This window comes from Rhinoderma darwinii, chromosome 3 (assembly GCF_050947455.1).
Source record: "Rhinoderma darwinii isolate aRhiDar2 chromosome 3, aRhiDar2.hap1, whole genome shotgun sequence".
NCBI classification, from domain to species: Eukaryota; Metazoa; Chordata; class Amphibia; order Anura; family Rhinodermatidae; genus Rhinoderma; species Rhinoderma darwinii.
The window spans coordinates 270,384,562-270,397,818 of record NC_134689.1 but is presented as its reverse complement, the minus strand read 5'-3'; the positions used below and the strand labels follow the sequence as shown (position 1 = coordinate 270,397,818).

Below are 13,257 nucleotides of genomic sequence, written 5' to 3'. Positions count from 1 at the left end.
GTTTTTCACGCTGCGCGTGTCCGCTGCGTGAAACTCACTGCATGTCCTATTCTTGTGCGTTTTTTTGTGCATCACGCACCCATTGAAGTCAATGGGTGCGTGAAATCACGGACAGCACACGGATGCACATCAGTGTGCTGTGCGTGATTCACGCAACAGTTGCTAAAGAAATGATGAGAAAAAGAAATACACCTTCAGTTTATTTTGCTGACGTAAATAATGCATGACATACGCGTGTAAAAAACGCAGACACGCACCATACACTGATGTCACGGAACTGCAACGCAGGAAAAACGCTGCGTTTACCAGCGCAAAATGGACACGTTCGTGTGACTAAGGCCTTACTGCGCGACTTATGCATTTTTCCACAGCGTGTACCTGAGATTTGCTTAACCCCTTAATGACCGGGCCATTTTGCACGTTAATGACCAAGGATTATTTTTTGTTTTTTCACGGTCGCATTCCAAGAGTCGTAACTCTTTTTTTATTCCGTCGACATAGCCGTATAAGGGCTTGTTTTTTGCGGGACGAGTTGTATTTTGTAATTGTACCATTTTTAGATGCTTATAATATATTGATTAACTTTTATTAACTTTATTTTAGGAGAGAATTGAAAATAAGCAGCTATTCCAGCATTGATTTTCACGTTATAAATTTACGCCGTTTACTATGCAGCGTAAATAACATGTTCACTTTATTCTATGGGTCGGCACGATTACGGGGATATCAAATATGTAAAGGTTTTATATGTTTTTTCTACGTTTGCACAATAAAAACCCTTTTAGAAAAAAATTACTTGTTTTTGCATCGCCGCATTCCAAGAGCCGTAACGTTTTTATTTTTCCGTCGATGTGGCCGTATGTGGGCTTGATTTTTGCGGGCCAATGTGTAGTTTTTATTAGTACTATTTTGGGGTACATGGGACTTATAGATTAACTTTTATTTTATTTTTTATGGGGGGAATGGGAGAAAAGAGAGAATTTTGACGTTGTTTTTTGCGTTTTCTTTGGACGCCGTTCATCCGGCGGTTTAATTAATATGTTCATTTTATTGGTCAAGTTGTTACGAACGCGGGGATACCATGTATGTGTTATTTGTTTTGACCGTTTTACTAAATAAAACCACTTTTTGGGCCAAAAAAGTAGTTTTATTTGACTTTGACTGTAATTATTATTTTTTTTTTTTCACAAACTTTATTTAACTGTTTTACATTATTTTTTTTAGTCCCACCAGGGGACTTCACTATGCGATGTGCCGATCGCATATATAATGCTTTGGTATACTTAGTATACCGAAGCATTATTGCCTGTCAGTGTAAAACTGACAGGCAACCTATTAGGTCATGCCTCTGGCATCGCCTAACAGGCAGATGCTGAAGGCAGACCTGGGTGTCTTTGTTAGACCCCCGGCTGTCATGGAAAGCCGACGGCGACCCGCGATTTGTTTGCGGGGGCGCCGATCGGGTGACAGAGGGAGCTCCCCCCTCTGTCAAACACATTAAATGCCGCTGTCACTATTGACAGCGGCATTTAATGGGTTAAACTGCCGGAATCGGCGCGCGCTTCGATTCCGGCAGTTGCAGCAGGAGCCAGGCTGTGTATAACAGCCGTGCTCCTGCCGCTGATCGCGTGGGTACAGTCTCAGTACCCGCGCCATCACAGGACGGATATATCCGTCCTCCTGCGCGAACTAGCAGCTGCTGAGGACGGATATATCCGTCCGTCGGCGTTAAGGAGTTAATCTCACTCACTTTGCCGCTGCTGTAAATGTTGTGAAATGTCCACACAGTTTAAGCGATGTGAGAATCCAGTGTCCGTGGGGGTGTAACGGTAAATGCTGTCCTACTCTACTTCTGATAGCTTAAAGAGGCTCTGTCACCACATTATAAGTGGCCTATCTTGTACATGACGTGATCGGCGCTGTAATGTAGATTACAGCAGTATTTTTTATTTAGAAAAACGATAATTTTTGACGGAGATATGACCTATTGTAGCTTTATGCTAATGAGTTTCTCAATGGACAACCGGGCGTGTTTATAAAAAATAAAAACACACATTGGTCCCAAAAAAATGCCATTAACTTAAACGCTTTGTATGTAGACTTTTCAATAATTGACTATAGATTTTGAAGTAATTGCTAGCCGCAGCGTTTTTAACCTGGAAAGAACGCCACAAAAACCGCAGTGTGTAAATCCGTCCTAAAGGTCATACCGCGTTCCAAATGGTCTAGTTATATTTGTAGGATATCCAGAGGAAAACTTGTACAATCTACTCTGATGCCTTTGTTCATTGATTTTTCCTTGTGTGAACAGTGTTCTTCCGGACTACAATAAAACGTTACATTTTAGGAGCGCCATTATACATTTCCTTTGGATTTTGCCCAGCTTGGTAAACCTGAGCACCGTTATTGGATTTTCAAGTGGACAAGCATACAAACATCAGAGCCATGAGCCGCAGTTTTCACGCTTTTGTATATTTTTGTAGGAAACTTTGGCATGCAAAATAATTTTGACAAAAAAAACATGAACCTTCTGGTCACTAGAGACTTGGGGGAGTCTGTCAGCACCTCCTTTTGCCCCATACCCGGTGTTTTTTAATATATCATACAGGACTTGTTCCATATGAACCCCTAGCCTTGTACACGCAGTCACTGTGCTATTTGTTACCTTGTAGTCATGTTTTTAAACTATGTACAACAATAAAGATCCTGTATATATATATTTATTTTTTTTCCATTGCCATAGCCCGTTTCTCCTCGTTTTCTCTCATTGGTTACCAGGTGGCGTGACTTGTAGAAGGTCTCTGTATTGTGTAACACAGTATTCACATATATAGAGTGCGCAGTGCTTTGGTACCCTATGGTGGCAGTACTGGCACTGGTTTTATATGTATACCTGTAGAGCGTCCAGCAGGCGGCGCACGTACCCCGCCCTGATGTTGCTATACGGAGCAGCCGTGTAATGTAGAAAATGCTGGGGATGTATGTTTTGGTTGCCGCCTCCTCGCACCGCCTTTTTCTGGCTGCTGCCCGTCCCTGAGAAGAACTTGCAGAGGGCTGCGGATGGTTGTAAGTGGGAGAGGAGGAGGTCTCTTCCTCTGGCTGGGAGGAGGAGGAGGTGACCAGTGCCGTGTTCTCAGCAGCAGGAAGGGGCTATAACGGGCTGCAGTGTGAGGCAGTGCCAGCGCCCGCTCCTCGGAAGGGTCTGGCAGGCTCTGCATTGACACCTATCTTGCCCTTAATCTCGAGCTACGAAGCCAGATCATGTCTCAATCTGTGCAAGCCACCGAGATGTTGTCATTGTCTGCGCCCTGTCCTGACAGCACCAGCATGGAATCACCTGAAGATGCGGGGGCAGTGCCAGTCGGGAAGGCTGTTGGCAGCGGATGGGACCTGGGCACTCAGGTGCAGATCAGGGTGGCTATAGAAGCCGCTGAGGATGACGAGCAGGACACTTTGGATTATAGAGGTGGCCTTGAAGGAGGAAGCTGCAGCGAGGATGACTACAGCCGCAATGACAGATACAGGTATTTCCAATAGCCGCCCCCTTCCCATCCAACGATAGGCCTATGGGGAGGGAAGGGTTAAACCCACAAAAAGATCTCATTCTACCTGACAGCTCTTCCTCCCCCCTGTCTCAGATGTTTCACGTGCAGCGCCAGTCACGTAGAAAACTTGCGCGATGTCATCGCATCTACAACATTGTTGCATCAGACACAGATTCCATGCGATTTCTTTATAGGAGAACGTGCGGTGTTCCAGGTGGCAGGACAATAAGAGCCTGTCCAACCTCCACCTGTCTATGGTGACCTTCCGCCCCTGGCTGGGAATGGAAGGAGATGGTTTGGAGACATGGCACCAGCGGTCTGTCACTCTCTGCCCTTCCTCCAGCAGTGACGCAGGTACCAGCTGACAATGCTCTTAGAATAACAATACTGGATGCAGTGACCCCGCTCCTTGTACAGGGGTCATTCATGCCAGCCCATTCTAGTCAAGAGCTGCAGGGACGGGAAGGGTCATTTCTCTTTGGCTATCAGGAGTGGCATTCACATATGCCAAGAGTTCGATTAAAAGCAGGAAGGTTGGTAGTGATGGGCACATGTCACTATGGACAAAACTGAAACAGGTATAGAATAGAATTCTGCTTCTTTGTTCATTCCGTTAGCGCAGAACACTAAGCAAGAATGCTGTTCCCAAATGCTGATCTCCGAGGCGCTGGCTGCCTGGGGGGGTTGGGCACTATTTGTTTACCCACAAACTCTTCTCTAGATGTGAGATAGTCATGGAGATCTATGTAAGTATCCCATCTATATGGATGTGACGCTAATGAATAAATACTTTCCAGGGTAAAGCCCACCGATCCTGAGAAGAATGGGAGCAAAGTGCTGATTTAGCGCTGCGTTGCCTTCACAGTCGCCTCCCGCTATGCAGGGAACAGCAGCCGGCCCTATTCAGGTGATTGAATCCAGCTGCAGTTCCCTGCACAGCCGGGATGGCCGGGAGCACCGCTGTATAGGGAAAACTTAGGAGGCGCAGGCCTAAATCAGGATCAGCATCCCAGAGGGGAGTCCGCCACCGATCCTAAAATGATGGCATATCCTAGCGAAATGTCGTCACTTTATAAGACGGGAATAATGGGATTCTTTGTGCTGCAAATCCACGGGAAAACCTGCATGTTACACACAGATTTTGCCACAACTTGTGCTATGGATTTCACCAGGGTAAAATCCGCTGTGGAAATCGCCAAGATTTCTGCACAAGAACGATCAAGCGTCAAATTTAAAAATCTGTATAAGGTTCACATTTCCGGACTGAAATTTTCCGTTCCATGTGGATAGGTTTTGAAAATCCCATCCACATATATCGTACTGTACCTTGCTGTGGATTTGCGCTACAGAATCCGCACTACAAATCTGCGGCTATTCCGCAATGTCTAAACAGAACCCAAAGAACTCTGTTTGCCATCAGCAAATTAAAACCTTCTTGTTTACATCCAGAGACTGAAAAACCATACAGAACTAGTTCTGCACATAACTAATATGCGGATTCACATGTTTGTAGCCTAGACAATCCTGTGAGCTAAATACATCTGCTGAAACAGCAGCACAAATATTCTGTCTTCATCATTTGCTACAGTGTATCAGTGCAGCTAGAGTTGCTTTTGCACAGGCAGATTTTCCCCTCACATAAACAAGGGCAGATACAGCATGTCAATTGTCACTAGTTTGCTAAATTTAAACCGTGCAATGGTCGGAATCTATGGGGCGAATGATCGTTTGTCCGCATACATTTTGCGTCTTGTCGGCATAAGTGACCATTTTTTTGGCTGCATAAAATATCTGATCAGCCGATAAACTAGCGTTTGCTCGTTTGTCGGCTGATCGCTGCCCTGTTTACGCAGGACAACGATCTGGAACGAGTGTTCGTACACTCAATCATTGGCCAGTCTAAAAGGCCTTGAGGCCCCTTTCACATCATGTTTGATGTATACGCCAGAAAAAGCTCCTGACATATACATTAAACGTAGGCCGTGACGAATTCCCTAAAGCAGCGGCAACACCTATACATGAAATGCTACGGATTGATTTGAACTATTGAGCTACAGTCCAAAGTAGTACATGGAGTTGCATACAATCTTGTGGACTACAGCTATTAGGGCACATTCAGACATGGCGGAATTTTTCCGCTGCAAATGTTGGTGCAGATTTGGTGCAATTACGCAATGAATCTGCACCAACATTTGCATATGTGACAGGTAATTCAGACGTTGCAGATATCACAGCGGACTTGCCACAGATTTCAGTTTTTGCATTGCAAAGTCTGAAATACGCAGTGAAATTCCGCTTCTTCTCCGCAATGGCATGACCATGCTGTGGAGGGAAAATTCTGCACCGCAGCCTATGGTCCGCAGCGGAGTTTTCCGCAACGTCTGCACGAAGATAACTAAAAAGGTGTTGAAACCAAACTGTCTGCTAAGGATTTCAACTGCGGACTGTCCGCAGCGGAATTCCACAGAAATTCCGCCACGTCTGAATGCGCCCTTACTGAAGAGTTCAAATCAATCAGTAGCGCTACAAGAAGTGTCCATGTAGACGTGGCTGAATGGTGGCATCAGTCACCAAAGACTATAATGGTATTTGTTAAAGGGATACGTCATGAACTGGGGTCACGAGATTTCATGACATCTGTGTAACAGATACCATTTATAAGCTATGGGTGACTGATTATACTGTAAGGAGATGCTATGTTGTTTGGCCCTTAAACTTCAATGGGGAGCATAAATTCTGCAACAATTTGTTTAGTTGCCGTTTACACAGCATTTACGCAGCGGAAACACAGTATAAACCCGCTGGGTGGCAACCCATAAAAGCCACAGCTCTTGCTGCGTGAAATGCAACTTGCTGTGGTTTTTCCTGTTGAATTTTCCTCTTTGCAGTTGAACATAACATGGAGAGGCATTTTCCAAAATGCGCAGGAAGACCTAACAACAGCAGTTTTAGGCTGGATTTACACACAAAGTTTATTGAAAGTTTTTTTTTTTTTTTGTTTTTTTTTTACTGCGTTATGGTTTTTGTCAATTTTATGCGTTCAGTGGCGGTTTTTTCAAAACGCAGTATCCTCTGGGTGTGGCGTTTTTCTGGTGGTTTTCCCATAAACTTTTCTATAGCAGACTTAAAAAACGTAAAAGTATGTACAAAATTACACTAAATAAAAAAACCTAATAAAAATAGTGTTACATTTTACAAAACACTGGCGTTTTAACATGCATTTATTTCATGCAGTTTAAAATGGCAGAAAAAAAAAATCTGTATGTGAAGGAGGCCTTAAAATACAAAACGAGTATGCCGTTTTTAAGTGTCATTTACGATCATGTGGCAGCCGGCTGGATTTACTACTATAAAAAAATGCAACACAACAACTACACCAAACACAAAGTATAAACCTGGCCTAAGCACAAATGTGTTGTGCCTCAGCTCTGTTCCACGTGTTAGGCTTCGTTCACATCTGCGACAGGACCTCCGTTCATGGGTTTTGTCTGAGCTTTCCGTCAGGGGAACCCACGAGCGGAATCCAAACTGAAACCATAGGTTTCCGTTTGCATCACATCACCATTGATTTCCGGTGCAAATGGTTTCTGTTTGTCACCGTTGTGTAAGGGTTCCATCGTTTTGACTGAATAAATAGCGGTCGACTACGGTATTGATTCGGTCAAAACAACGGAACCCTTACACAACGGGGAGAAACAGAAACCATTTGAACCGGCTCTGTCACCATTTAAATTAATGGTGATACAAACGGAAACCTGCGGTTTCCATGTGTATGGGTTTGGATTCCGTTCATGGGTTTCCCTGACTGAAAGGTCCAACGGAACCCATGAACGGAGTCCTGATGCAGATGTGAAAGAAGCCCTGAGATAATAAAGACTACAATGTCCAGCAAGTGCCTAGATAACGGACTATGGTACAATATCGCCCCATACTGCACAAGCAAAGGAGCGGCATTGACGCGTTTGCGTTCTGCGGGATCATTTTAAACTTTTCCGTCAAACGTATGACTATACAGTTGCTTACATCTGCCATTAAAGGGGTCTTCTCATGATCATTTATCACCTATCCACAGGATCGCTGAGGTCTGCTCGTTGGGAGTACGCCTGCTGGGATCCCCACCGATCCCGAGAGTCCCGGAGTGCCCCGTCATGTTACTAAAGAAGATAATATCAGCCATGGTCCATGAAGAAGGGCCTACACCATACTGTAGAGTAGAGTAATGCACTTGAAACCCCTCAGAATTGTATAGACATCTCCGAATCTCTGGGAAAACACTTCTCAAGAAGCCTCATTGATTTTTTATAACTGGAAAATCCCTTTAATGTAATCTGATGTGGCAATTCTTAGTTCTCCTTATTCCAACTATAATCTGAAAGATTTAGGAATAGGATTAAATAGCCGTTATGTAACTTCTGCAGATCCAATAAACGATAGCATAAAGAGAGCAGACAGAACAGCAGCTCCAGTCACTTGATGCCTTCTCTGTCATTTACATGTAGAACTAGTATCTTGTCAGGATAAACACTACAGGGATCTCCAGTAATTCGCACAAGCTGCCAGTGAAAGGGAATTATTGATCCATACCTTATGTGAGATCTGGCTTTTAAACAAATCAATGGCTGTGTATGTCTGCAGATTGTCAGACTTGCCAGCTATTTCTCATGTACAGGACAGCCATAAACTCCACATCGCTGTAATTTTTCTGATCTGACCACATTCTTTATACTGCACAGGCTACAGTAGATGAGTCTATGGGGAAGAGAATCTGGCTATAGGTGTAAATATCTTCCCTAAACCAGTAAGATGAAAGAGCTATCTATATACATAAACAAAATGTTGCCACAAATGAAACAAATTTCCATAACACTGCAGATAGTTGTATAAACACTACAAACAGTAATGTTAATAGCTAGTACCATGGTCACAGTGATCATCATGAACAGATTGTCACCTTTATGCCCATGGCCAACCGTACATAACACAATGACATGCATGTCTACTTGTGATTGGCCACCGTAATAAAAAAACACACATATGGGCATTTGTTAAGGGGTTAATAAAAGGAGTATTATTTATGGCATATAGACCACAATGTAGAGAGCCAGGCACTTGTGCAGCCAGCTCGCCTCTTCTGCTCTTTGGGGCATCTGCTGGATGACTTCTGCAGCGTTTCGCAGACCACGTGACCCCCGTTCTTCTGATACATGGGTGCTTCATGTACTTTTGCTATGTAATGTTCCCCAGCCACTGGAAGTACATATTCTTATAAAATAATAAAGAACAGAAGGCAACACTATACAGGTATAGGTAATATATCATCTGTACATCCATTTCTAGGACATTAGCCTTTATAATTGGAAACTGATCTGTTGGCACATGCAATTATTTCAGGACCATTGGAACAGCAGTGATGTGGGCATCATCAATAACACAGATGCGTCAACAGAGAACCTGGCTTTAAGAAAAAAAAAAGGCCAATAGAAAATGTAATCACTCCGGTACACCATGAGAAACAACCAGAGAATACAACACATACAAATTTGTCTGCATCTGGCTGCGTTACAGTACCATTTCCTATTAACAAGACTTCCGTTAACAGGTCCCAAGAGAATCCACTCATTTAATCCATTTAGACTGCCTTTTTGGAAATCTGGACCACAGCCATTTTTTGTCCATACAGCCAAACATTTTCCTTGCTCATCATCAAATCATGGTTTGTGTCTGGTCTCTCTTTTTTGTTGTTCCTAAATGTAAATTTAAAAGGGCATCTGTCACTAGGTCATATAAGTTAAACTGGTCAACTGACCTGAATAGTGCCGTCTCCCTGATCCCAGCACTGTTTTTCTTTTTTTTCTGAAATGAATGTACACGGCCATGTGCACGGCCTGTGATTTGCGAGCGGCCTGCGGATCGTCCGAGCCGCAAATCACGGGCCATGCACACCACTATGGTCGTGTGCATGAGCCCTTACAGAAACAGCCGAGCAACTGCTGCTCGGCTGTTTCTGTAACTCCCATAGAGTAGCATGGGGAAAGCCATGCAGATGTGCGGCCCTATCTCCACTAGTCTCCACCTGGAATCTGCGTCCAGTGGCCGCTGCACCAGGCGTCCAGGTGACATCAGTTATCGGTATAGGTGCTGGTCCCAGAGCTAAGACCCACATCTATCAGACATTTGTCATAGCCCGTGGATATACCATAAATGTCTAAGATGGGAATACTGGTTTCCCACACAGCGTAAACACTGCAGAAATTCTGCAGCATTTACAGTAGCAGCAAAGGGGATGAGACTTTGGAAATCTCAGGCCCACATTGCTGTAATAAATCGCATTAAATTAGTGCGGAAAGCGTTCAGCATGTCAATTTTTGGTGAGTATTCTGTGCGGAGATGCTGGGTGTTTGGCCCATAGACTTTAATGGAAAGCATAAATTCTGCACTAAAAATCGCAAGTTCAGTTGGGTTGTGGAAAATCTGCAGTGTTTCCGCAGCAATATGCGCATAAAAAACACACTATTTGCTGCGGATTTCTGTGACTTATTTACCTGCATTTTTTTGGGGGAGATTCTGCACAGATTTTCTGTTGCAGGACATCTGCAGCGTCTCCTGCCTGTGGGAACATACCCTAATGGTGGAGATCAAATCAGCCAGAAATAAAAGGTTAAAGAGGCTCTGTCACCAGATTTTGCAACCCCTATCTGCTATTGCAGCAGATAGGCGCTGCAATGTAGATTACAGTAACGTTTTTATTTTTAAAAAACGAGCATTTTTGGCCAAGTTATGACCATTTTTGTAGTTATGCAAATGAGGCTTGCAAAAGTCCAAGTGGGTGTGTTTAAAAGTAAAAGTCCAAGTGGGCGTGTATTATGTGCGTACATCGGGGCGTTTTTAATACTTTTACTAGCTGGGCGCTCTGAAGAGAAGTAACATCCTCTTCTCTTCAGAACGCCCAGCTTCTGGCAGTGCAGATCTGTGACGTCACTCACAGGTCCTGCATCGTGTCGGCCACATCGGCACCAGAGGCTACAGTTGATTCTGCAGCAGCATCAGCGTTTGCAGGTAAGTCGATCTTACCTGCAAACATTGATGCTGCTGCAGAATCAACTGTAGCCTCTGGTGCCGATGTGGCCGTCACGATGCAGGACCTGTGAGTGACGTCACAGATCTGCACTGTCAGAAGCTGGGCGTTCTGAAGAGAAGTGGATGATACTTCTCTTCAGAACGCCCAGCTAGTAAAAGTAGTAAAAACGCCCCGATGTACGCACATAATACACGCCCACTTGGACTTTTACTTTTAAACACACCCACTTGGACTTTTGCAAGCCTCATTTGCATAACTACAAAAATGGTCATAACTTGGCCAAAAATGCTCGTTTTTTAAAAATAAAAACGTTACTGTAATCTACATTGCAGCGCCTATCTGCTGCAATAGCAGATAGGGGTTGCAAAATCTGGTGACAGAGCCTCTTTAACATACAATGTGCAGGTCTGACAAGTGATCGTATCTGATCAGCGTTGTACTCCGGTGTTTGATAGATTTCACATAATCTGGCCTGAAGAAAAAAGTCCTGGATTATCAAATACATAGGAAAAGGAGTCTCATTATTCATAAATGATACAAATATATATGTAATATACATAAAGGTGTTAGTAATTGCCTTGCCATTAGTTTCTGCTACTTTTATCCTTCTCCCCTTTCTCTTCTGTCCCTGGGATCTGTTCTTCCTATTCCTGCAAAAAAAAAAAAAAATGTGCCCAATGTCTAAGCAATGTAGAATCATCCTATTATTGTCCATTTGATTCCCTTAACCCCTTAATGACCAGCCTATTTTGGACCTTAATGACCAAGCTATTTTTTACGTTTTTCAATCGTCGCATTCCAAGAGCTATAACTCTTTTATTTTTGCGTCGACATAGCTGTATAAGGTCTTGTTTTTTGCGGGACAAGTTGTATATTTTAATAGCACCATTTTGAGGTACATATTATTTATTGATTAACTTTTATTAACTTTTTTTGGGGGGGGGGGGAATAGAAAAAAAATCTGAAATTGACACTTTTTTGCGTCCTAAATCTACGCCATTTACCGTGTGGTATAAATAACACAATAACTTTATTCAGCGGGTTGTTACGATTGCAACAATACCAAATTTGTATAGTTTTTATATGTTTTACTACTTTTACACAGTAAAAACGCTTTTTTTTCAAAATTTGTTTTTGTGTCTCCATATTTGAAGAGCCGTAATGTTTTTATTTTTTCGCCGATGCGGTTGTATGAGGGCTTTGTTTTTGCGGGACGACTTGTAGTTTTTATTGGTACCATTTTGGAGTAGATGCGACTTTTTGATCACTTTTTAATCACATTTTTTTTAAAGTCAGGATTCACAGAAAACAGCAATTTTTCTGTCATTTTTTATTTAATTTTTTACGGCGTTCACCGTGCGAGTTAAGTAACGTAATAGCTTTATAGTCGGGGTCGTTACGGACGCGGCGATACCAAATATGTGTAACTTTTTTACTTTATTTGGGTTTTTTAATAGTAAAGCAGTTTGTAAGGGGAAAAAGTGGGTTTTTCATTTTTTTTTTATTAACTTTATTAAACTTTTTTTTCACTTTTTTACTAGTCCCACTAGGGGACTTTAATATGCGATTCTGCGATCGCTATTATAATACACTGCAATACTTCTGTATTGCAGTGTATTACTGCCTGTCCGTTTAACACGGACAGGCATCTGCTAGGTCATGCCTCCGGCATGATCTAGCAGGCATTCATTACAGGCAGACCTGAGGGCCTTTATTAGGCCCCCGGCTGCCATTGGAGACACAGACACTCGGCGATCGTATCGCCGGGTGACGGTGGGAGAGAGAGGGAGCTCCCTCCCGCTCTCCAAAACCACTCAGATGCGGTGCTCGCTATTGAGCACCGCATCTGAGGGGTTAAACGGGTGAGATCGATACTAATATCGATCTCACCCGGCAGAGCAGGGACGCTCCCAGGCCTCAGCTGCCTCTGGCAGCTGAGAGCAGGGAGATTTGACAGCTCCCTGCTCTGTTTACTTACTCCGATGCCGCGACGTAAAAAGTCTATGGCATCGGAATAAGGCCCGTTAGTGACCGACTTAAAAACACGATGGGCCGGTCACTAACGGGTTAAGATACTTTATATTCAGCTTAATTTATTGCCAAAATATATGAATCAGGGCCAAAATATGACTTTTCAGATTTATGCAAGTATGCCCCAATTACATAAAGTCACCAGAGAACAATATGAATATTATAGACGTGCACAGGTAGATATATCCATATTTGCAAATCCTCCCAATGAGGATAGTATTCATACTGGCGTAAAATTCCCTGAAGGTTACAGTAAATCTGCAGAAGAGCAATAATTAGTCTCTTGGAGTGACTCATGTCTCTACGTATCGAATTACTGGGGACTTATACGATATATTCTTGAATTATGCGCTGTCGAATGGTTATTATTCCCCTGTAAAAGCTTGTCTTGTGCTTGGAGGGGTAAACCGTTTTTTTGCAGAAAATTGTTGATTTAGGATTACAAAATATCCACACCCATGAAGGACAAGTTGTGGGGGTGTTTGATTACATCACTGACATCTGAATACTAATTACATAAGGAAAGACATACTCGCAGAACACCACAATCTGCAGGCACTGGCTGCGTTTGATAGCACTGAAGGTAATGTAACATACTGCCAG

General features: G+C 43.2%; 1 protein-coding gene and 1 long non-coding RNA gene across 2 annotated transcripts in view; both read left to right on the top strand.

Moving 5' to 3' along the window:
* The first annotated feature begins 2,971 nt into the window (after positions 1–2,971).
* The window catches only part of LARP6 (La ribonucleoprotein 6, translational regulator), a 56,948-nt gene continuing 46,662 nt past the window's right edge, over positions 2,972–13,257 (top strand). Inside the window, exon 1 of the mRNA XM_075857917.1 lies at positions 2,972–3,524. Coding sequence (XP_075714032.1) covers positions 3,262–3,524 — 263 coding nt within the window. The 5' untranslated portion in view covers positions 2,972–3,261. The remainder of the gene's footprint in view (positions 3,525–13,257) is intronic.
* On the top strand, positions 3,690–9,266 carry LOC142749627 (uncharacterized). The gene is made up of 3 exons (XR_012882434.1): positions 3,690–3,899; positions 7,618–8,846; positions 8,937–9,266. It is a non-coding gene; the product is annotated as an uncharacterized LOC142749627 (long non-coding RNA).